Below are 26294 nucleotides of genomic sequence, written 5' to 3'. Positions count from 1 at the left end.
TCATAAATTTGAAAATCCTCAAATGCACATTTGAATAATGAAAATCTCTTTTTAATCATGCATGACTAAATTGGGATTTTCAAATAAAATGAAATGATGAAATTGCCCTTATCAATAACAAAACATGGGTATCACATCCATTAGCATCAGAAGAAATTTGGTGAAAAGAAAAGCACACCAAGGTGTTGTTCGAAGGTGAGAAGAAGGTGGGAAACATAAGTGTAAGTATTTTTGTTTGAAATCATATGACTCTTCTAATCCTTCTAACATCACTGAGGTGTTGTTATTTTTTCATTTTGATGGTTTTGGATTATGGGTAAGTTGAAAGCTTAGAGGAGGTAAGGTGCGGCATTATGTAAATCAAACGGGGTGTTGGTTCTTCTTGTTTTAGATGTGAAAATGATTAGAAATTTGAATATATGGCTTAGTTGGTGTGGGATCGGGTTTACAATGATATGTTTATTGGGATAGCATATTGTAGTTCAAGCAAAGTCGAAGAAAGCTCTGCAATGACTACGTAGATGGAAATATTAAATTTCAATAATAATGATATTATAAAGTGTGTTAATAATTGCAAAAGTAGAGTTGTGACATATTATATTGAAGTTATTAATACAGGAAATAACCGTGTTGGGTTGATTTTCAAAATTGATGAAATATCTTTATTAGAGAACTGATATTGTGATGATTTTTTTCTTTTTGTTGCAGGGTAGAATGCAAAATGACATACAATATTGGGTCAACATCTTCAAAGACACTTACTTTATTTTTTCATATTAGTGGAAACCTTTTTAAGAATATTGAAGGTGAAGTAAAATACAATAGTGAGAATGTGAGAGTTAAAACAATGAAAAAAAGGATAAGAGTTGAAGATATGCTTGAAAATATAATAGGTCAAATGTTTCTACATCTACCTAAAGCTAGCAAACTTTCTGGAAGGCCTAGAACTAGCAAGCAAAAATCCCAATTCCAAAACAAGAAGATTTATTTTTTGAAGATCATTTTTTATTTTACTTGTAAATACTTAGCAACCTTTCCTATTGTTTTAGATAAAGGGTTGTGGCATATGCTTTATCCATATTCTAGGTAATGCGTATATCGATGTCAATGATAAGAAAACATTAAGTGGAGTTGTAATGTTAATGTTAACTTATTACTGATTATATACAGAGTTAATACTATCATAGAGGGTCTAATTCTTGGGAAATGTCATAACTAAAGTTGTTATTTGCTTTAACAGTATTGTTAACTATTGTAGAACTTGTAAGGCAAGAGCGCACTTAATGTTCATGTTTCATGTTCATGTCTTAGTTTATAGGACCGTCTTCTTATGAAATGAGTTGAAAAAATAGCCAGTAATGATTATTTGCCTTTATGCTAGCTGTTAATAGTTATACTAAAATTGTTAATAATATTATTGAGGTTGTGAAAATGGTCATTTTTGTATTTCCTCGAATTCCTGCTGTTAAAGACGATACTGAAGTTGTTAACATAGACAATAAACTTATTAACCGCTATACGAGAATTGTAAAATTTTCCATTCTAATTATATAACTTATCTCTCCAAGTTCTAATAAACTTTGATATGAAGTGGTTAATGGCTATACGAGTGTTGTTAATAGTTATAGTAAAGTTGTTAAAAGCATCACTGAAGTTGTAAAAATACTTATTTTTGTATTTCCTTGAAATTCTGTTGTTAAAAGCAATAGTAAAGTTATTAACAGAGATAAAAAAAACTTGCTAATCTCGATATTAGAGTCATAAAATTTCCCATTCAAGATTATATAACATATCTCTTCAAGTTCTAATAAGCTCTAATATAAGGTGGTTAACAACTATACAAGTGTTTTTAATATTTATATTAAAGTTGCTAATAGCGTCACCAAAGTTATAAAAATAGCTATTTTTGTATTTCCTTGAATTCCTATTGTTAAAAGTGATATTAAGTTGTTAACAGAGATAATGAACTTGCTAACCGCTGTGCGAGAGTTGTAAAATTCCCCATTCATAATTATACAACTAATCTCTCCAAGTTCTAACAAGCTCTGATATGAAGTGGTTAATAACTATACAAGTGTTGTTAATATTTATGCTGAAATTATTAACAGCATTATTAAAGTTATAAAAATGGCCATTTTTGCATTTCCTTGGATTCCTATCGTCAAAAATGATACTGAAGTTGTTAACAAAGATAATAAACTTGTTAGCAGCTAAACGAGAGTCGTAAAATTTCCCATTCATGAATATACAACATATCTCTAAAAGTTCTAACAAGCTCTAATATGAGGTGGTTAATGGCTATACAAGTGTTATTAATAGTCATACTGAAATTGTTAACAGCATCATTAAAGTTATAAAACTGACAATTTTTACATTTCCTCGAATTCTTATTGTTGAAGATGATACTGAAATTGTTAACAAGATAACAAACTTATTAATTGCTATACGAGAGTTGTAAGATTTTTTTTATATACAAATGAGAGTTGTAAGATTTTTGGTTTATGATTATACAACTTATCTCTCCAGGTTCTAATAAACTTTGAGATGAGGTGGTTAATATGTAACAGTTTATTTATTTTGGGATTTTGTGTTAATTATGGTTTAGGATTTATAATTAAAGAGTAAAATGATTTAAGAAGGGTGTTAAAAAAATATACAATAAATTATCATTCTATAAAAGGAAATTTATAAATAATGAAATTTAAGTAAAGAAATAATTATATGTATACAAAAAAAATACTATTGCTATTACTATTTTTATTAGCAAATAAAAGTCATCATATTGTTTTTATAATAATAATATAAGTAAAAAAAAGAACAAACCCTAAACACGCTCTGCTGTGAAACCCTCTTTTTCCTCTTCACTTTGTCCTGCCTCTGCCTCCATATTGATCAGGTACTCTTCTTCTCCCATTTCTTTCTCAAGTCAATCACCTTTTGCCTTCAGCTTGTTATCTTATTTGTCTCTTTGATTTTCTTATCTACACTGTTCTTTTCGAACTCTTCCTTCCTGACAGTTAAATCTCCATATTTTATTTCCTTCCTTCTCTTTCAACTTACTTCAGCGTATATGCTGGGATTTCAACAGAGATATATATATGTTCAATCATTTCCAGCTTTTTCCCTCTCCTTCTTGGTGATTTGAATTTTGAAATGTGTCCTTTCCAACCTTCTAACAAATGTATATCATGAGGTCTCTTTACTTATGTGTTATTATTATTGTTATTTTTTTCCTACCCCACCTGGTACCCGTAGAGTGAGGCAACTATTCAAACTTGTTAACCCATTTGGCATTCATTTCCTTCTTTTGCTATTGTTGGTGGGTGTGTGCTTATTTATTTATTTTTATTCTCAGCCCACACACTTTTCTATATGTATAGTGTGTGCCTCCAATAAACTCACATCAGATTGCCTTACTTGAATACTAATATATACATTTATTATTGCTTTTTTTGAATTCCTTGAAACCCCTTTTTTACTTTTTGTATGTATATTTATTCATTTCTCAAACTAGACTTCCTAAATCATTTTTCTCATCAATATGTGTGTGATTGTGTATATTATATGTTTCATTATTAACCCCACGTGTCCCATCTTCCCCTACGTCAATTTCGTGTTTCAATTGTGTGTGTATATTGAGCCACTGTTATAAACAAAATATTAATATTAATATGCAAGCTAACTTTCTAATTTGAATTTTATACTATAAAAGAATATAAATTTTTTTTTTTACTAAACCAGCATTTAATTAAAAGTATTTATGCATATATAAATATAATAGGTGTATTTTAAGAGGGTAGTTTGAGCTCTTAAGTAACTTTAGGATAGTTTAGAGTAACTTTAGAGTAGTTTTAAGTTATATATAGTGATAGATACTTTGTGTGTGATTTTGTAGATTCTCTTTAAGAGCTTTGGAGTAACTTTATGTGATTATCTGTTAAGCTAAAAAGTAGCAAATAACTCTAAAATTTCTTCCAAATATACATATATATTAATTGTTTGTGGATTGTTATTGTTATTAAATATCTTGCAAATTAATTATGTTAGTATTAAATGCATATACATATATATATGTTTACAATATTGAGTTTCCAAATAAATAGAGTTTTACTATTTATATACATTTCTATTTCTTATGCTATTAGATAGTATTAGTAATAAATAAATATCTTGATAATTATGGTGTTTGAAGTACAAAGAAATTGTAGGGTTAATTATTTGTATTGGATTTTTTATTCTTTTCTGTTGTGGAATAATAGTATATTGGTTGAAATATTATGTTATACCATTACTTGTCATGGCATATGCATTATGTGATGGGTTGAGGTTAGATGAAGATTGATATGTTATTTAATCACCACATGGTATGCTATTATTTAGTGCACAGTTAAGGCACTTGTCAGGGTCCCTTCTTCCATGTTTTCCTTTGGCCGGGATTGCATTAGAGTTGTGGAACATATAACACCTCCTTAGTTTTGCTCTTTAAGGAGGGGAGCTATAATCCGGGTTTGAGCTTTACACCTTTGGCCGGGTATACCTTAAGTACTGGTGAGCTTGGGACAAATCCAGTTAAATAGATTAGTTTCGGTTGGACTATGTGTTAGCCTATAGTTTTAGTCAGTGGAATAAGGATGAACAATGATATATGTTGTAAATGAATATGGATTGATTATGACATTGACTTATTAATGAACTTTTTTTTTACAATCTAAGTACTTAATATTTATATGAATCTATATTTATAAAATTATTTTCGATATTATATGGATGTTTTAAATTATATATGTCAGGAATTTTAGTTGTTACTGAGACGTTAAATCTCATCCATTCTTTTAATATTTTTAGGTGATAGATCTAGTAGGAAGCAAGAGAAGGCACCAATGGAGTGAGTCATGAAGGCTCTTCTATGCTCCTTGAGCACATGTTATGTTATTTTTATTTGTCATGACCCTAAGATTGCATCATTTTATATTGTTAAAATACTTTAAGAATTTATTTTGAAACTATGACATACTTGGTTGTTTGGAGATACGCATACTCTTTTTAGGTGGTTTGGACGCTAGAAATACTTATGGACTATTTATGAAGTATTTTTGTTAATTATATGGATTATATATTTGAGATGTTACATAATAGCTATATAAGTGTTGTTAATATTTATATTGAAGTTGTTAACAGCATCGCTGAAGTTGTAAAAATGTCCATTTTTGCATTTCCTCGAATTTTTGTTGTTAAAAGGCGATACTGAAGTTGTTAACAGAGATAATAAACTTGTTAATCACTATATGGGAGTTGTAAAATTCTCCATTCATGATTATACTACCTATCTCTCCAAATTCTTACAAGCTCTGAGATAAGATGGTTAACAACTATACAAAAGTTGTTAATAGTTATACTAAAGTTGTTAACAGCATTACTAAAGTTGTAAAAATGATTATTTTTGCATTTTCTCATATTCCTATTGTTAAGGGTAATATTAAAGTTGTTAATAGAGATAATGAACTTGTTAATCGCCATACGAGAGGTGTGAATAAAGATAATGAACATTAACAAAACTTTTATAATGAATAAGTAGGACATTTTTGCATTGTAACTTCTACAATAATCAACAACACATTTAAAGTAAATAACAAGCAGAATAATAACATTTGCCAAAAACCAAAGCCTTACTGATAGTATTTAGAAAATATACAATTAATGACAAATTTTCATGCCACAACCATTAATATTAGTATCAAACCATTCTAATATCATTGATATCAAATGTTCAAGTCTCGTCCCCTCTTTTTATCATTTCACTCTCACACTCCCACCATTATATTTAACTTCACCTTCACTATTCTTAAAAAGTTTCCAGCAATATGAAAAATCAAAGCAAGTTCCTTTAAGAATGTTGACTTAATATTACATGTCATTTTGCTTTCTAACCTGCAACAAACAAGAAAAAGAATTCACCATAATGTTAGTTCTCTAACAAACATATTTTATCAATTTTCAAAATCAACCCACATAGCCACTTCCTTAATTAACAACTTCAATATAGTGTTTCAGAACTTCACTTTCGCTATTACCCACACACTTCACGAATTAGTACTATTCATATTTGAGCTTTCCATTTATATAATCATCACCGAGCTTCTTCAAAATTTTCCAAACTTGTCTAAAATCTAAATCTTATCCAATACTAACCAAGCCATATGTTCAAATTTCTAACCATTGTCACGCCTAAAAAAAGAAGAACCAACACCCAACTTGAAGAACATTTGACTCCCATAATGTTGTACTTCAGCTCTGTCTGAATCTTCGACTTGCCCAGAGCCCAAACCCATCAAAATGAAAAAATTACAACTCCACATTAATGTTAGGAGGATCAAGAGAGGCATATGATTTTTAAAAAATACTTACAATTTGTTTTCCACCTTCTCACCTTCAAACTAGCAACTATTCGTGCATTTCCTTTCCTTCTCTTCCTGTCAATCTTCCTCTCAAGCTAATAAATGTTATACCCTCATTTTGCAATTGATATGGGTAATTTGGTCATTTTAGTAAAATTGCAAATCCCTATTTAGTCATATATGATTAAAAAGGGATTTTCATTATTCAAGTGTCCATTTAGGGATTTCTATGTTTAAGAATCATTTTTCTGGGATTTTCCTTTGATTTAAGCTAACACAAGTAATTTCAATTCTTGGGTCACAATCTTATAGTTGCTTGCATTTTCTCTTTTCTAAATAACTTGCTAATATAATGTATGTTACGATTTCATACTCAAAAATACCACCTCAAGTCCTAATTATAAAACATCTTTTGTAGACTATAAATGAGGATTTATAATTAGGACAGGAGGTAGTATATAATTATATGATCATTTGAGCTTCTAAAGTGTAGTATCTTTTGCCTATGAAACAGCAACTCATGACAAAGTGAAAAATCAGAAAGAAACATGCTAATACTAAAATTATGACATTATATTCCTTATGTAGTTTATTTTATTTGTGAATGAAGTAATAATCTGTAATTTACTTACGAGTTACGAAGGAAGAGTCACTAACTACCTGAGTCAAAACAATATTGGACAATTTTGTTTTTGTGGTGCCCTTTATCATCTAAATCAAAATTCGTAGAAATAAGTTTACATTAAGCAAACTCTAACCTTGATTTTTGTTGATGATCAATAAAGAACATACTTTTATTAATTTATTTTCTCTTAAATGCATATTTTTCTCTAACATATATGGAAATTTTAATAATTAATTATCCCACTAATTTTATATTAGATATGTATATTTTTTTAGTAGAATTTATTTTATTTAGAAAGATTCTAGAAAAATATTTTGGCATCTAATTTGATTAGGATAATACTTACATCAAATTTTTTATATTCATTATATCAAGTTCTCTAATAGCATATAGTCATGTGTCCTATTTTTAAAATATTATTATTTAATTATAAAATTATATGAAAAATATATAAGATATGGCCATTTGTTATTTAAAAAACTTGATATGAGGATATAATGAAATTGACTTAAGTATTTTCATTTGATCAATACCCTAACTATAAAGGAGGAAGGTGAAAAAATTGGACAAAAATTTAAGTCATAGATAAATTTTTAAAATTGTAAAGAGATAAAATGCCCCACATCATAATGTGCTTGTTCCAATAAACTTAAATCATTTACCTTTTTTTTCCTTTCAACAAATCATTTACGTTTGTTTAAACAATTTTTTTCAGCCAGCGCGGTTGTTTAAACATTTTTTTTTGCCAAAGATTGTTTCAACATATTAAACATTGATCGAGACAATAAATTATATTCATCATCATTAAGAACATCAGTGAGAGAATAATACATATATTTGTTTTAATGTTTAAAGGCTTTCATATTTCTTTTGCTACGCATATATATCTTTTTATTGGAAACAATCTTATTTAAAATATTGTCGAGTAGGAAGTGTGGGTTAACCTACCTGCAACCCAATACACCCACTCTCAAACTTGGAGAAATGGGATCGGTTCAAGTCTGTTCAAGCCCTATGATCCTATTCTTTTTTAGAATCAGATTTCCGAATCATATAATCCATAGAATTCTTGCATTTTCTGTTGTATTAAAATTAGACTACCTCTGTTGGAAGGGCTATTCCTTAGCTGCTCATGTACACTTGTTAGGAGGGCTATTCCTTAACTGCTCCAGAGCCGAAAGGGATCAGTCTCAAGTCCAATGTGACCTGAGGATACTCTTGTTTCACCTAAAAAAATTATACTACCTTTTTACCAAAAATATATATATATATATAGGACCTCCAATCCTTAATATTACTTCTGGTTTTTAATATAAGGGTTAGTTTGACTTTTAATTTGGCACTAAATATAAGATTTTAGTCCACTTTGTCTATTATGTTTAACCAATTTTTTTACAAAGTGGTCCTTGTTAGGCCTGTTCACGAGGTGAGACAGCACCCGAATAGGCGTATCCTGGTCCTGTCCTGATAAACAGGGACAGGATGAGATTTGACGTCTCACTTCAATTTTTTTTTTTTACAAACCAATATAATTTGGGCCTAGATATTTTTTTTATGTTGTAATATTTGTTTTTAATTGGGCTTCTGAAGATAAAACACTTAAAAAGTATTATGCGAAAGGTCCCAATTATATAATATAAAAAAAGTCTAAAAACAATACTGTGAAAAAAAAAACTATCATAAAAGAAATACTATACAATGGTTTTATAAATTATTTTATTGAGTAAAGATATTTTATTGAGATAATATTATAGTTTAAGAGCTGAAAATCACTGTAAAAAATAATTATTCTTAAAAAAGAATTGAATAATCTATTAATAATTATTAATAAGTAATTTTTAAAAAGGGGACGGGACGATCCTGTCCTGCATCACATTTTGTCCCGATTAATGTTTTGTCTCGTCTTATAATCATCTCGTCCCAAAAATTTTTTTTGTCTCATCCCATCTCAAATTAACCAGGATGAGAACAGGATGGTCAAGACGGGACAAGTTAAATACTCCTAATTCTTGTAGTAGTTGCATATATTAAAAATTTCATCAAATTATATTTTTAGTTAATACACATGATTAATAAGAGTATTTTAGAAAAGACAACACCTATTTATTACAAATAACTAATTTAACAAACTTCCTTAATCTGCTTAAATTATTCAACTAGCTCTTATATTAAGAACCGGATGTAGTATAAGAGCTAGTTGACTAATTTGAGTAGATTAAGAAAAGGTTAATACAATTTTTGGTCATTCAAGTTTACTTTCATTTTGGTTTTGGTCTTTTAAGTTTCAAACTATAGGTTTTGATTTCTTTAGTTTTTTTTAATTTAAAACATTAGTCCCTATAATTGGATAAAAACTTAGACCATTTTGCCCCTTGAGAGACTAAAACTTATGGTTTGGAATTTGAGAGATTAAAACCAAAATGAGGGTAAACTTGAGGGACTAGGGCTTATATTAACCTTTAAGAAAAGGGTTAATACAAATTTTGGTCCATCAAATTTGGACCCAATTTGGTATTGATCCCTGAAATTTAAAACGTGTGGTATTGGTCCCTGAAATTATCTCCGTTTTAGACCGTTGGTCCCTGGCATCTTGGCACCGTTAAATTTTGTTGACGTGGCGTTAACACCGTTAAACTGATGAGTTGGCATATAGGTGGCATATGACCTGGACGTGGTATTGGTCCCTCAAATTTGAGGCCATTTTGGTATTGGTCCCTGAAATTTAAAATAGATGGTATTGGTCCCTCAAATTATATCTGTTTCTAGCTGTTGGTTCTTGATAGCTTTACGCCGTCAAATTTGTCTGAGTTGGCTCTTTGTTAACCTATGATACTGCATTTGACTTGGCAACTAAAACTTGATGATGTGGCATGAGCAATGAAAGGTTATGGTCGAAGAGAATTTATGCAATCTGGGATTCACTTTTGTCAAAACACAGAGCTTCTGCTCCTATATTAGTGTGGAGGAAATGCAGTGCATTCTCAGCTAAACCTTCTACCTCCTCTGCTACCTTTGGCCAAAAAGGTGACTTAACAGTTCATGAGAAGAAGAAGCCGGCTTCAGATACAAAACCACTCCCATTGAAACCGTCTTCTTCTAGTACAGACGATGATGAACCTCCCAAGAAAAAAGAGAAGCACATTACTAGAGTAAGAAGTTTGAGTAGAAGCAACAAGAACCTCACTGGCAACTCCAACAAAAAGGCAGGCACAACCAGCAAGCCGCCAGAGCCGCTGAGACCAGATAACAGCAAAGCAGAGGGTTCTACAGGAACAGATAAAAAGAGAAGGGCCTAAAGCTATCAGGGACCAAAGGCCAGAAACAGATATAATTTGAGGGACCAATACCATCAGTTTTAAATTTCAGGGACCAAAACCAAAATGGCCCCAAATTTGAGGGACCAATATCATGTCCAGGTCATATGCCAACTCATCAGTTTAACGGTGTTAACGCCACGTCAGCAAAATTTAACGGTGCGAAGATGCCAGGGACCAACGGTCTGAAACGGACATAATTTCAGGGACCAATACCACACGTTTTAAATTTCAGGGACCAATACCAAATTGGGATCAAATTTGAGGGACTAAAATTTGTATTAACCCTTAAGAAAAATAGTTAAGTTAATTATTTGTAATAAATACATTGTCTTCCTTAAAATACCCTTGCTAATTAAGTGTATTAGTTAAAACTATAATTTGATAAAATCGTTAACATGTGCAACTACTATAAGGACTACTTTGAGAAAAAATGAATAAATATGAGAGATATTAAATTAGAATCTTATATTTATAATCAAATTAAATCTCAAACTATGTTGAAGATTGGATGTAGTATTAAACAATAAAAACATCACAATATAAACACATCCAAAGTGAAATAGCTAAGGTAAAGAAGACCAAATCATCCTAACATATACATACATCAAAGGAAGTGAGAGGCTCAAGTTGGGAAGAGACGTACAACGGTAGATATTGACACCTTAAAGTATGCATATAACTTTAAGTATTTGACATTTAAAATTCTAATCAATTCACAATTGTTAATTGCAAAAGAAGCATAAAAGAAATTAAATTGAAAAAAAATTATAATTTATTATTAAGCAACCAGCTACATGCAAGAAAATTAAATAAATAAATTAAGGGGGAATTACAATCAAGTCCCACAGAAGAAAAATAATTACTGAAAGGTCCCAATAACAACCTCAACAGTCTATAATAACAAATCCTATAGTGAGAATGACAATCTCTGGGACTTGTTTTTTAATTGTTTTCCTTGCTTGAGACCTCACTGTAATTCTCCCATAAATAAACTATTCTTCTTTCCCAATTACTATCTAGTTTGCAATTTTCTCACTAAAAAATTGTGCTATATCTTTTGAACTATTTTTTTCCTGCTCAATGCACAAAATAGAATGTCACCCAGTAAATGCCATGCGCAGGGTCCAAGCTGCTGTCCAATCTTATATTGTGAAGTATGGATAGCAATAGGTATGTTCAAACTTTACATGTCATCCCCAAAAAAGGTTAAAAAAATACTAGTGTCCCCTGCAAACTGCCATTAATTCATTACAATCAATTCCTAGAATCTATACATACTCCTAACAGGATATCGGTGAAAGATTGGTCAAACAATGGCCAAAAAGTTAAAAATATGTATCAGACAGTCCAAAATATTCCATTCTATACAGCAAAAAACACTAAGCACTAGTCGCATTCACCTCCACCACCAAAACTGTCTAAATAGGTATATCTTTCTCATCTATGGATTGTATGTCATAAAGGCCCTAGCTTTGATAGGATCTATATTCAAATATTCAAAAGCATACATTTATCTCCCCTCTTCTAATCTGTCGATTTCCATCACAGCCCGCAACAGCTTATTGGCATCAATTGAGCTTTTTTTTTTTTGCTTCGCTGAATCAACCAAGTGTCTAATACTTGAAGCTACAGCCATCAATGCATCCTGAAGAGCGTCGGAGCTATGAGGCCGATGGAGAAGATGTCAAAGAGGCTCAACTAAAGGAGGCTCTTCAAAACCATCAGGCACCTGGTCATGCTCTGAAGGCCCAGTGTATGACTCAGTTACGTTCTATCTATCTCGCTCATGTCTTCTGATGTCCAAGACACAAAGAAGGCTGATTCATCATCACAAGTCTTTATGTCCATTACATGCTTTTCATCCTTTCTCTTAGCCCAACGACTGGGGGCTTGGTAGTTTCCACATACAATTTTAAACTCCTCATACATCTCTATGTTCTTCCCATAGAATCCTCTTGCATCAGGGTATGCCTATAAATGATTAACTAAGAATGGACTATGTATTGTATGTAAATTAATAAACATACTAGGAGTGAGAAAGATGAAAGATAGACTTACTGCAATGTATCTCTTCCAGATCTCATCACTATCACACTCTATCATTTTTGTATTTGGATTCCACCAAAAACCATCTTGACTGAGCATATCTTTCATTACTTTATACCCCTTCTTAATTGTCTTCAGACAATTGATCACTTGCTGATTATTCAAATTTAAGTTGAAACGGGTGTTCATAGCCACACAAGCAGCAATATATGCATTTTCATTGAAACATTTTTCAATTTTGTTCCCATTTTTTGCTTGAATGGCTAGGGTTTCAGTTAGACACTTGTCCATTGCAATTGACCACACAACATTTCTCCTTTTATGTTTCATATCTCTTCTTTGAGCTTGCAAAGCATAGTGCTCCATTTGTACAAACAGAAATTGTAGAATTCAAAACAACATTAGACATAACAGAGCATACATAAATATCCCATTAACAAAGCATATGTATATATCCCATTTAATTAACTATTTTTGTCTTCATTAGTTTAAAGATAATATGAACTGGCAACTATGAAATGAATAGAAGATTTACAAAGATGCAATTAGTGATCAGCAACAACACTTGCCTTTTGGTGATTAAGATCCTAAATAAAAGCAGACAACCATTTCCCCGACTTAGATAATGAGTGCCCAACTATAAGGAAGTAATCAGACATGGAAAAGTAGCCCTAAAATGGTTACATCCTACAGCTACCATATTTCCAGGCTCTATCAATGAACATAAATAGAACAAATGAAGAAGTTCAAGTTTAATCCTCATGAGGAGTTAAATTAACCTTACTTTACCAGAAGCAACCTTGAAGCCAATAACTTTGCTCTACTAACACACAAAATTATACCTAAATTCCAATGCTAACCGTTCCTAATTTAACAACGCTGACTAGGGTGCATTCCTAATTCAAGCTACAAAAAACTCAGTCCGGAAATTAGAGCCATACCCTGGATATTAGAAAGATGGCTCAAAATGGCCAAAGTCAGCTCCTCCATCCAACCAAATTCTATCAAGATTTCAAGTCCAAATGCAATATAACCTGTCAAACATTGCCTATAACCAGAAATTTATTGGGATGCAAAATTCTTATTGTATTGACATAATTTCTAACATACAAATCCTTCCTTCTTTCCCGAATAAACACACATAACTTACCCACAAGCATTGAATACCAATACTTATAATAAAATGCTTGTGCTTTAAAGCAATCAGAAATATCTAAAAAAGTACTAACTCAAGTAATACGAGTCTCGAATCATTCCAAGTAATACATAAACTTTTCCTTCAATAACATTTCTCATAACTCAGTCACATCTTTTCTCATTAATAGTAGAGTTTCTTTTAGAACGTCAGTCATCTTTTCAAGCTCCATTGCTATACTTTGAAGTTGATTGATATCCATGATATTAGTGACTGCTTGCTCTAATACTGCCTTAGTAAGTTGTGATTTGACTGGGAGAGGAAGGTAAGAAAGAGAGAAAGATAGAGAAGAGAGATGGAGAGATATAAAGGGCTATGTGTGAGAGAGAGAGAGATAGGAGAAAAAGGGAATCAGATTTCTCTTAACCAAAAGCCTATTACAATTAATCACTAATCCATCTATTTATAGTCATTGGCTGCTAAATGGTCATCCCTTGTAGCCACCCCAACTAACCCTTAAGTAACTTTTTTTTTGTGTGATAACTAATTACTTTTATTTATTACAATATCATATCATAAAATGTAAGGCATCTTGATCTCTTTTGTGGTTCTCATTTGACTAGTTTATCCAAAAGTACAGACAACTTAGTTAAATTGTGAATATTGAAATTGAATTGGTGTGACAATCCTAAATTTTCCATTGATATTGTTACAAAGTTCATAACCTTGCACCATTTTCATAAATATGATTGTAAGGCCTTTAAAGTTGGAACAAAAACTCTACAAAATTTGTCAAAATTCATAGTGGGAGATGATGATGAAAAGAGAAGAAAGTTAAATTGACAATGAATTTAACCTTAGATGTGGAGTGGCCAATAAGAAACTTGGTTCAACAATAGATGTTGAGGAGTGCAAGGATGTTAATTTGAAAGCAAAGATAAACCTCATGTCCTCAACACTTGATTGGGGAAAGATATAGAGGTGAAATATAGTGATACTTTGCAATTATTAGATAACCTTTGCCCCAATCCAAATTTGAAGTAATTGAGAATACAAAATTTCTTAAAGGGTAAGGCATTCAGTCTGGCTTTTGCCATTTACAAATGCTGTATTGCATCTTACTTATAGAAATTGTCAATTCTTGTCCACTTGATTCTCTCAAGACTCTTTGAAATATATAGATGCATTGTTCTATAAAGGATCTTTCTCATCAACTACCCATTCTATAAAGTCTCTATCCATTACAAAGATAGACATAGAAGAAGCATTAACAAATAAATGGATTTAAAATCTCACTACTTTTCAACATCTTATCGTTTCAAGCTTATTAAGTCCTATGAAACTATTTTGTCATGCAACATCTATCTACTACACCTGAAGAATTCATTATTTGTTCTATAGACAACCTTGATCCATGGGGTAGTTTTAAGGATTATAAGATATAGTTCTAGGATCTTTAATGCCTACATTCTCTTCTAAAAATCACACATTTTCTCCAATCACTTTGATTTCTTTACCCAATAACTATAGTTAGGGTCACTTTGAAAGGGAATGCATCATCTCACTAATTTACAAAGACTACAATTGATTGGAGTTCCACATTTAGAGGAAAGATGCAAGAGAGCAAAAGGAGCAGATGGGCCCAAAATTGCTCACATCTCAATATAATGGTCATTTTCCATAAATTCCAACTCTTCATCACATCTATATCTGAAGGAATATTGGGTATTAACTATTACAAGGAAATGCTTCATATGATACCTACAACTTAAATCTTTTTCAAAAAATAACACATCAAAAATAAAAATAATTACTCACAGCTTTCGTGTATGAATTTGTCAATAGAGATCACTAGAAATGCTTTGAAGTTGTTAAAGTCCATTTGTTTTGTTACTTAGCTTTTGGTTGCAACACATCATCTTTCTAAGTGATGAAGACTTCACATGTGAAATCCAAAATTTGTGTCTAGTCCGTCTACCTAGTAATCCCCAAATTTGTGTCTAGATTGCATATCTAGTTACAAGTAGTAAATAAAATAATAATTACAATATTATACTGTTATATCCCCACAAGAACCCAAATAAAATCTCTACATAAATTGCATATATAGTGAATAGTGGCAAAATTTAACATGTTTTGAAGGGGAAAAAAATGATCAATCAAGGAACTAAGCGAAATTGATAAAAGCATACTTAAGTGATACTACAACGTGTATTTGCCAACAACTTATAATTAAATATCTCAAGTAATATAACTACGAGAAGCTAACAAACTCCATATTTGTTTTTCACAAATATAGAACCAAACCTTAATACCAACTAACCACAAATAGCTGAGGAAATCTTCTACATTATAAAAACTACAAATCTAGATTGCCAAGAGGCTATCCCATTGCCAATTAGCGATCATATTGCCATATGACGTAAATAAAACTATAGATTAACCCATAACCAAATTAAGCCTCAACATTCAGTAGGCAAGTTCAAAAAATAAGAGATTGGCGGGAGAACCAGAGCTTGAATTGAAAGCGCAAAGGCATAGTGCGAATTTCTAATCCACAATCCTCAAATATGCAAACATAAATTCAGAGACAAAACTTCTAAAAAAAAGAGATCAAAGCAAGCATTTTCACCTCTAAGGGGAAAATAATTGAAAAGGTCTGGCTTTAACGACTTAAAAGCAAGGAATTCAAGGAGAGATGTAATCACATCTACATCGTGAGCTATAAAAGGTGAAACCTTTGCCTGAGTTAGAAAATTAAAATCGTGAAATATAATTATCACTAGTTTAGCTTCCAAGTCAATATCAAAGACATAAACTATGATAACAAAAATTAATAGAAAGTAGTGAGAGGTGAAGAACATGAGAAGCGCTAAACACAGACTAGCTCATGAGTCTCAAGGTACAAGAAGAATGTTGGTAGGGGACGTGAGTAATGGATATCAGAATAGAACAGAAACGGTCACATTGTACAGAGGGCACGAAATGGCCAATGGAGAATTAGAAATAGCACCATGGCTTGGAGAATGGTGGCTTGGCATCGAACAGGTTGAGAATGGCGAAAAGAGAGGACGTTGATGGTGAACAGTGACTTTCTGGGGTGTGTCAGGCTCGATGGCCTAAAGGGAAGCTCGATGATGAAGTCAAAAGGGGCTAGGGCAAATAGGAAGAGATCTCATGCATCTCGACGGTTTGGGTGCATGATGGTATGTGAACCGCCAGTTCATAAAATTTTCAAGAATACCATACCCATACTTTCTCTCAATTTTTAATTTGATATCTATGTATTTTTTTAATTAAATTATTTAATTTTACTTTTTAAGCAACATTAACTCTTGTGACTTTATTTTATTAGCTTTTTCTAAACAAGAGTTAATGACTTAAAAGAGCAAAATTAAATTATTTTTTGGTCAAAAAAATTAAAGATTTAATTAAGAGAAAAACATTTAGGTACCAGATTGAAAATTGAAAAGAAGTACAGGTAACTTCAAAATGGTTTTCCTAATTTTTAATTTATAAATTTTTGCAAGGAAATAAATGTTATGAAAATGAGAAAAATGTATAAGAGATTGAGATTGGAAAAATGGCACTAAGGTCACAAGGAACAAAAAATACAACAAAAAGTCCCATAAGAGTTGCAAATTACTTGAAAGTCCTAAAAAAGCCTGAGTATAAGAGACTGTAATTTAATGAAAATGTAAATAGACTTCATTACTCCTACTAATATCTTCACTGGTTAATACATATCGTGATAGTTATCAATATAGCTAGTTTAATTGTTGATAACAAGTATGTGGCATACATCAATATTAATTAGATAGCTGGTTTAATTGTTGATAACAAGTATGAGGCGCACATTAATATTAATTAGTTATTAATATACATTGCAACAATTGTTAATAATTACACATTTGTTTGTCATTTTTGTGATGCTAAAAGTCTGCTAAATGACTTGTTGATGTATGCACCTTCACTTGTTATTGTAGACGTCCTGAGTTGTTTTCTGGAATTTAAGTATATTAATTTGAACTATAGAGTTTCATTTAAAGATTTAATTTTAGAAAATGTATGCAATATATTATGCACTTTAAGTTGCATATTATAATTTAAAATGGTTTTATTTTGAATAAGTTAATTATTTTAAAATAACATGTATAAAGTGAGTAGTTATTTCTTGCATCGTTGTTAATATTGGCACATTAACTTGTCAATTCCTTACTGTTAAAAATCTAATATAAAATTATCATGCAATCTAATATCAAATTACATTTAATTATATAATACATCTTCCTTATAAATATGTCAATTAATACATATATTTAGTTCGACCAAAAAAGTAATACAAATTTTCAAATCAATCATGAGTAGAATTTTACTAAAACTCATGCACAAGCAATTGGAAAAAGTACATATTTTCATTTAATTGAAATTGCACTATAACACATCTAATCTCAACATACAAAAACATAATTACAAAATATATTCTAATTTGCCTACCAGACAAGTGAGAGTGCTTGCAGTAATAACATATCAATTGAAATTAACAAGTTATATATTCTAACATAAAGTGACTTGTCATTGAAAGCATCATCACTTGTTATTAGATGTTCTTGACACCTGCAAAAACATAATAAAATATATGATTCGAGATGTGTCCTATGAACACTATCCTTAAAAGCTATTCTGTAACCTCTCAATAAATCAAGAATCAATACTCCTAAGATTAAACGAACCCTTCTTGCTTAAAGCAGGGTGATATAATAGTAAGAGATAATACTATAACTCGAGAGAGAGAGAGAAAGAGAAGAGAAAAGCTCGAGGATAGAGCTCAGTGTCACCTAACCTCGGTCCTATTCACGTTAACCTTGGTATTGTATGTTTCTTTTTATAGGTAGAAATCATTTGACCGTTAGGTAGCCATAATAACAAATAAAGATAACTTAGTGACAATTAAAAGAGCAGTTTCAAAACAATGATTAATAGTTCTTTCAATCATTTAATTATTATTAAAATCATCTAATTAAAACACATTAATGTTACAATAGTCATCTCAAAAGGTTAGTTTTAAGACTCCTCTTCGTAGCCTTTTAATCAGCTTAATCTCACAGTTTATTAAATAATAGGGTGTCCCTAATCTTGAGCAATGTGAGACTTCTTTCTTTGAGACACCCACACACATTATTTATAACAATCCCCCGCATGTGTCAAAGGAAGCCTCATTAGCTGTATATATAGGTATAACCATTATATCTTGTGGTCTTTTGGATTTAAAACTTGACCTAGACCAATAACAGTTAACACACAGAGATGTCGGTGGTCCTCTGGACTTAAAACCAACGTCTCTTGAGTGTGTATTAGAGGCACTATTATTCAAATTATACCCCCACATTTCCTCCTATTAATGGTAGTTTTGCATGTTAAAACAGCCATGCGTGCGTCCTAATTTAATGAATGTTCTAGAGATTTCACCACAATCTCATAAGAGCGGCCCACTCCTTATTTGTATAGGTGGCTTCATGAAATGATCTTCAATGAATACACCATCCCATAGGATTATGAAGTCATTAAGAGTTTTCACTCAGCTTCACCAAAATACATTCTAGTACTTTCTCATGCTATAGGAAGGGATTGGTAATTTATTTTACTGCTAGCAGAATTGATGAATGACTCGTTCTTACCTATTCAACCTTCTTTATGGGATCACTAATCACAAAGGTTGGGTTGCCATCATTGTCAATTTCAAGTTGGCTTTGATCCCATTCCCCTCGACTAATGTTTTTCTTCTCAGGGTTTTTGTTGACAGATTTGCCATGTCCACTTTTGACCTTACAAAATCAATTGAGATAACTCCACAACTTTTTAGCTAGCTTATTCACATAATATTTCAAATGATATGTACTTTCTCCATTATTCTCTCTACAATACTTATTGCTATTGAGCAATCACAACTCATCGACACTAGGTGTCAATCTTACACCAAAATATTTACTAAGCAGTTTTTTAACAACTTAGCCTTTAATCACTAGTAAAGGTGAATGATCACTAGTGGATTTTCTCATATCAATTGAAATTCAGTTAACATTCATGTATCTCTATATAACGGGAATCCATCGTACATGATGCTAATATTTATGGTACCCCTCAAATACTTCATTTCCTTCATAGGATTGCATATTTAAGTATATGCTCAACCTCTACATAACAAATGTTATATCACAAGGATGCAACAAATTCTCAAAATTTGTGCATACAGAGATTGAGCTATACAACTGCCTCAAACAAAGTGTTAGTATCATAAGGAATATTCAAGTATTGGTTTTCAAAAAGCAAACTTAAGAAACATTTCTCTCAAAATCTTATATCATCACCATTCCTTCATGACTTTAACACTTGAAAACACAATTGTAATTGTTTCACTCTGTTCACCAAATAACTTGACCGCAAGTGGACGGGTCGCAAGTAATATAAAAAGTATCGTTCCCTCAGAGACTAAGACTAAACAAGTTGAAAAATCATAATTGTGTATTTGATTAGGTTAAGTGAAATAATTGTTGTAAAAGAGTTTGTGAAATGAAATTAAGAAAACAATGGTTTAAAGCAGTATAAAATCAAATTGACCTTGAAACAATTAAGAGACTAGGGTTATTCTTCACTAAAGTACTTCATGAAACTGGGTTAATTACTTCTCAAGTAGTGCTTTACAATAAGTTCAGTTAGCCTGGGTTTACAGAATTGATTAAGCTTTCTCAAGTCAAAACCAAATGTTTGCAAACACAATTAAAACACAGCAATCTCTTGCATTTGTTTGAAAAGGTTGCACTTTAAAAACCAAAACCCATTTAGTCTATGCTAGGTCAACAGATACATCTCTGATCCATCGACAAACCATCTATTCACTCAATTAAATTTCTGGACTAGCATGTTTTTACCTAAGTTCACGAATTAGTTTAACTTTCTCAAGTTAAACTAATCAATCAATCAATCCAAATGATGGCCAGACAAAAGCAAGCATTAAGCTCAAAGTAAAAACGACTGAATATTATCATTAACACTCAAGAGATAGTAAAACCAAGTCTCAATCCATACAATAGATCAAAATAACCCTAGAAAAACGGATTTAGCTATACATATCGAGTAAAGAACTACAACTATAAGAGTATCTAGTAGTCATAGCAGAAACAAGAAGGGAAGAAGAAGGAAACCCAGAAAATTCAAGTTACAAGCTTTGAATCTCTTCTAGCTTCAAGCCCAAAGGTGTCAAGCCTCCAAAACTCCAAACCCTAGCAGAGCTAGCCTTCAAAATTGCTCCAAAAGTCGAACTCCCCTCAAAAAACCGAGTCTCCACCTCTATATGCCCTAATTTTTTAAGTTAGCAAGTAAAATGCATAGCTGCGAGGGGCCAGGCGCTGCGGCGCCTATTACAGAATGACATTGTGGCTCAGGCGCCGCGGCTCATGTGATAATCAGCTGCGGCGGATTTCACCGAACAGGTTTCCTCTGAAATAGCTTGGGCGCCGCGGCGGATTTCACAGAGGCGCACTCCTCCCTTTCTGTTTGATCCGCCGCGGCGTTTTCTCCCAAAAGCCACGGCGGATGACTTCTTTTCAGCTTTTCTCCGTTCTTTACTCTCCTTAGGTTTTGTTTCCTGTAAAATTGACTTATAAACCCAATAAAAGAGCGTTAAATCAGCTTAATTTAGTAGGAATTTTGAGAGGTTATCACACTCATACTTTCATATTAAATTTTGAAGCAACAAAATGTTATGAATAATATTTCATATCCATATTAAAAATTTAATACTTACAATTGTTGTGCATACTCATACATATTTATTCCAAGATAAATATTTATCTACAAATAATGATATTATGAAAATTAAAACACATTTACCTCTACATTAGACAAATGACTTAATTTTCAAGCCACTCAAACCATTCGATAATTCACAACATTTGCTCTCAGCAACAAATAACAAAGCCTCCCCTTAATTAATTTTTAATCATGATACACATCTTGACATTTATAAAATGAGGCTAGTATCATATAATACATAATTTTATAACCATAAAAATAGCATATTTCATTTTTCCAATGTTTTTTTAAATAATTTCAAAACTATAAAAATAGCATATTTTATTTTTCCAATGTTTTTTTAAAGGTACCCCAAATTATAGGCACCCCCACACTTTCAAATATCTCAACTATATTTCCAAAACTGTTCAATAGTAATTTTAATTAAATTAGAATCTCAAACCAAATAGTCCTCTTCCATTCTCATTAAATTAGAACTTTCCACATAATTTTTGGTCAATAACTTAAAATTTCTCATGATAATCCTTAAAGAACCTCATCATAGAACCTCATATATATATATATATATCTAATTTCTACATTTGAATTAGATGAAACCACTACTTAAAAATGCACATAAATATGGGAGAATTGTACTGTTACATAATCAAATATAGAACCCCCCATGTATCATAATATTATTAAATTTGAGTCTTTCCCTTGTAATTCCCATTCATTCCTAGTGAATAATATTAGGTCGCCACATAGAATTTTTCACATAATATTTGGTAATATCAATAAGAGCAATTATATTTCTCATCCCAGCAATGAAAATTACTAAACATAATAAATATCACAAAATTCATTAACAGAAAATTATATTGTCAGCTATAACAATAAACAATAATGAGTTATTACGAATGTAAAACTTTCAGTCGTTAGAACGTTAATTTGCTCCATGTGATAATAATGTCCTTACTAATTTATCATTTCCATCAACACATGAAATTCACAACATGTTAAAATTATCAACTTATTAAAGCCAAATTAATATATTCTTCAAGACAATAAAGCCTCTAACAGAAATAGACCCACCACCATGTAGGAGATCAAAGACCAGCAAACATAATTAAATAATATCTTGATTTTGGCAGGCATGCATAATCAAATCTCAGTCATTAAAAATTGTGCATAACTAAACATATCACAGTTCCACTGGGAACTCATGCCTAACACGATAACAGCACAAACAAATATTTTATATATCCAGCAATCTTCGAGATCATTCGACGAGTACTTGGGGGAAGATCAATAATAGTAACCCTGATATTCAAAACAAATTTGATTGACAGATAATGTCTCTTCTTTTCATAATCAGTTCTACCGCCCTTAATGCGATTAAGCTAGAGAGAAGGAGTATGCAACCTTGAAACATCGATTTGAAATTAGCGGCTGCTATTTTTCAGTTTGGAAATTGACCATGGCACCAAATTGAGGCATGATTTCCCAACTAAAGCTAGAATTGGTCATGAAGGAACAAATTTATTTTGCAGGAAATATCTCCTAAGATTGTTGGCAACACCTGCAAAAACATAATAAAATATATGATGTGAGTTATGTCCTATGGATACTGTCCTTAAAAGTTATTCTGCAACCCCTTAGTAAATTAGGAAGCGGCACTCCCTGGGATTAAATGAACCCTTTCAGCTTGAAGCAAGGTGACAGAATAGCAGGAGATAATATTGTAACGAGAGAGAGAGAGAGAGGAGAGAAGCTCAAGGATAGAGCTCAGTGTCACCTAACCCCAGTCCCATTCACCTTGACCTTGGTATTGTATGTTTTCTTTTATAGGCAGAAATCATTTGACGATTAGGTAGCCATAATAACAAATAACAGCTTAGTGATAATTAAAAGAGCAGTTTTAAAACAATGATTAATGGGTTTTTAAATCATTTAACTGTCATTAAAATTGTCTAATTAAAACATTTTAAGGTTATAACAGTCATCTCAAATGGTCAGTTTTAAGACTCTTCTTATTAGCCTTTTAATCAGCTCAATCTCATATTTTATTAAACACTATGGTGTCCCCAGTCTTGAGCAATGTGAGACTTCTTCCTTTGACATACCCACATACACTATTTACAACAATTAGATGCTCCCCTGCTTGTTAATACTTACTTTGTCATTTTTATGCAAAATATAGAATTAGAAAAACAGTTGAAGTAAAGATTGGGAATGGGCCATGTGACGGTGAACTCATTTGAGTTAACTTCACATGAGAGTGGATTTAACACCAGACTGCTAGTTTTTGAGAAGAGCGTGAGCTATCACAAGGGGGAATTAGGTTTAAATAAAATCAGTTTTTCATTTTCTAATGTATTTTAGTAGGGATGGTATTGTCTTTTCATGTTTTCTCTTATTATAATCAGATCTCTCTGGGATTCTAATTAATTTCCAGGTTTAAAGGGACTCTTTTGCAATATTTGTCTTCTGTAGGACCTTAATGTCATTTTTCATTGAGACTAGAGAGATGAAAAAGACAAGAGAAAATTTTAAATAGAAGATAAGGAAGAGTTCTCGTTTACTTCATAGTCTCAAATAGGTGTACATCATCCTCTGTTTACAAAATCTCAATATTGTAGACCAATATAAAAGGAGAATTAAGCAATATAATTGTAAAATTGGAGATTATACAAAATAAATACTAGAAACTCTTCAATTTACGAGTTATAAATGCCATTCAATATAAGATGGAGGGGTAAGAGCCTTATTATTAAATATTACTTACATCCACATAATTATAATATTCATAACATTGTCCTTTGAATGTCCATAAATAAATATTGTGCCTCATTAAAGCCATACTTAAAAAAAATCAATGGAACGCAAACCTAATGAAGAAAAAAGATTATACAAGTCTATGTGGAAGCTATCTTTTATCTTGGTTCAGGAAAACCTAATGTTAACCTTTTGAAATTCATGTCATTTTAGCAAATTTTCCTCTAGTGATTATATTTTTTGGGTGAATTAATGCATATTTGGACGTACACATTAAAGAAAAATGTGTATAGTTGGTACTTGGGCTAAAGTTGTGGATTTTGGTTACTAAGTTCATCAACTTTGGCTTTTATAGTTTGTCTTGCTTTATAAGGTGGTTGAAGCCTGCCAATGGAACCGTTTGAAGCAAATATTAATCTTATGGAGTTGGAAAGAAGCTTAGAAAGCCATGACATAATGGAAAAATCAAGTGAAGAAGAGAACCAAATTAGTGAGCATTTGGCCTCAGCCAATAGAACTCTTTGGCTTCAGCCAACAGATGAGACAGAGAGAAATTATTCACAACAAAGAAAAGTTTTGGCCGTAGCCAATAGAGAATTATTGAAACTCTACATTTTAGAGACAATAAGTATTTTAGGGATTCATCTGCTATATAAAATCTTAGAGAAACACCAAAATTCATTCATTCTAGACTTTTGGGGCTATCTTGTAAGCTTTTTGCTGTGCTAAGAAAGATTTTGGTAGAAATTAAGTTGGGATTTGAGGATTGGAAGAGATTTTGGCGTCTCATCTTAGTTTTTTGTGTCCATTCTCCTTTCCTTTTCTTTTGTTCAATGTTTGTGCTGAATATATGTATTTTCTCATGGGTGTTCTGAACATATGTGGCTAAAGATTTGATTCTAGAATTATTTTGAACTATTGCATGGATTAACTCTTGATTACTCCTCTTATTTTGTGATTAATATATGATATTTGTGTGTGTGTGTGAGAGAGAGAGAGAGAGAGAGAGTTTATTTTACTCTTTGCTTAAAGCTTCTAAGTGATTGATCACCATTTAGTTGATTTGTTTACTTGATTGATGCTTGAGAGAGCTAGATTGAATATAGAACTAGGGAAAAATTGCGTTAGAACTTGAACTTTGCATATTAAATGGATGGTCTTGTTGGTATTAATATAGAGATATACTTGCCAACCTTACATAGTCACTTTAGGATTGGAGCTTAAATTTGGGATTTATTTAGTGTAATAAGAGATTGAGCAATTAATAGAATTAAACACTTCTTCTTAACTTGATAAAGCTTTTACAAGTACTTTTTGAATCCTAGACTAACACATATATTCATCAAAAACATTTATGAGAGGAGATAAACTAAATGTCAATAAATACAAGGGGAATAAATAATCCTAGATCCCATTTTATCTTTGAAGTCCAAGAATCATTTGTATATTTATTAATTTTTAATTTTAAAAATAGGCTCCTTTCATTCTTGATATTTGTGTTACTCAAATCAAGCAAAAATGTGATGATTTTGAAACCAAATCCTTATGGAAATGATACTTATTACTTTGTTACTTGTTATGATCCATACACTTATAATGCAAGCAACTAGTGGAACAAAATATTAGTTAAGGAAAAAGAGTATAACATTCTCTTTTGTCCTACTAAAAATAGTATCGCTTTTGCTTCGCCATCACTTTTGCTCTCTCAAGTGACAACATCACTCTTTATCTATTTATCTTAATAGAGTATATTAATTTTTCAAGCAAACTATTTCTAATGCTTTTTGAGTATATCTTCCTTTTAGCCAAACTATGCATGATATATTGTCATGATATAATACTTTTAAGTATATTCCTTCAATATATCTTTTGAATAATGTTAATTATTAATATACTTTCTACTTGCCTTAGGTACTATGAAAATAACAAAAAAAAAAAAGTTATCCTAAAAATCGCCATAATATATTTAACATCCTCATATTTAATTTTTTCCAAAAGGAATGATCTCGTGTACTATATCTTACCTTTAACATAAAAGCTAGTTAGAGGATTGAATTAACATCCTCACATTTAATTTGTTCCAAAAAGAATGATCTCATATACTGTATCTAGCCTTTAATACAAGAACTAGTTAGAGGGTTGAATTTGATCATAAATATAAAACCTTAATATATTTTGTCTCCAATTCTCCTTAAAATTCCTTATTA

The 26294-nt window shown here is 31.3% G+C and overlaps 1 protein-coding gene across 1 annotated transcript; it reads right to left on the bottom strand.

Annotated features, from left to right (window-relative positions):
• Positions 1-11733: 11733 nt before the first annotated feature.
• Positions 11734-12749, bottom strand: LOC114712675 (uncharacterized). Its single transcript, XM_028897226.1, is given in 3 exon segments — positions 11734-12105; positions 12108-12308; positions 12396-12749. Coding segments are annotated over 3 exon segments (927 nt in total).
• Between the last annotated feature and the right edge of the window lie 13545 nt (positions 12750-26294).

The sequence above is a fragment of the Neltuma alba genome, unplaced genomic scaffold (assembly GCF_004799145.2).
Source record: "Neltuma alba isolate B1F8T4 unplaced genomic scaffold, ASM479914v2 tig00011390_pilon, whole genome shotgun sequence".
In the NCBI taxonomy this organism is placed as follows: domain Eukaryota; kingdom Viridiplantae; phylum Streptophyta; class Magnoliopsida; order Fabales; family Fabaceae; genus Neltuma; species Neltuma alba.
This window is presented reverse-complemented; position numbering and strand designations above follow the sequence as displayed.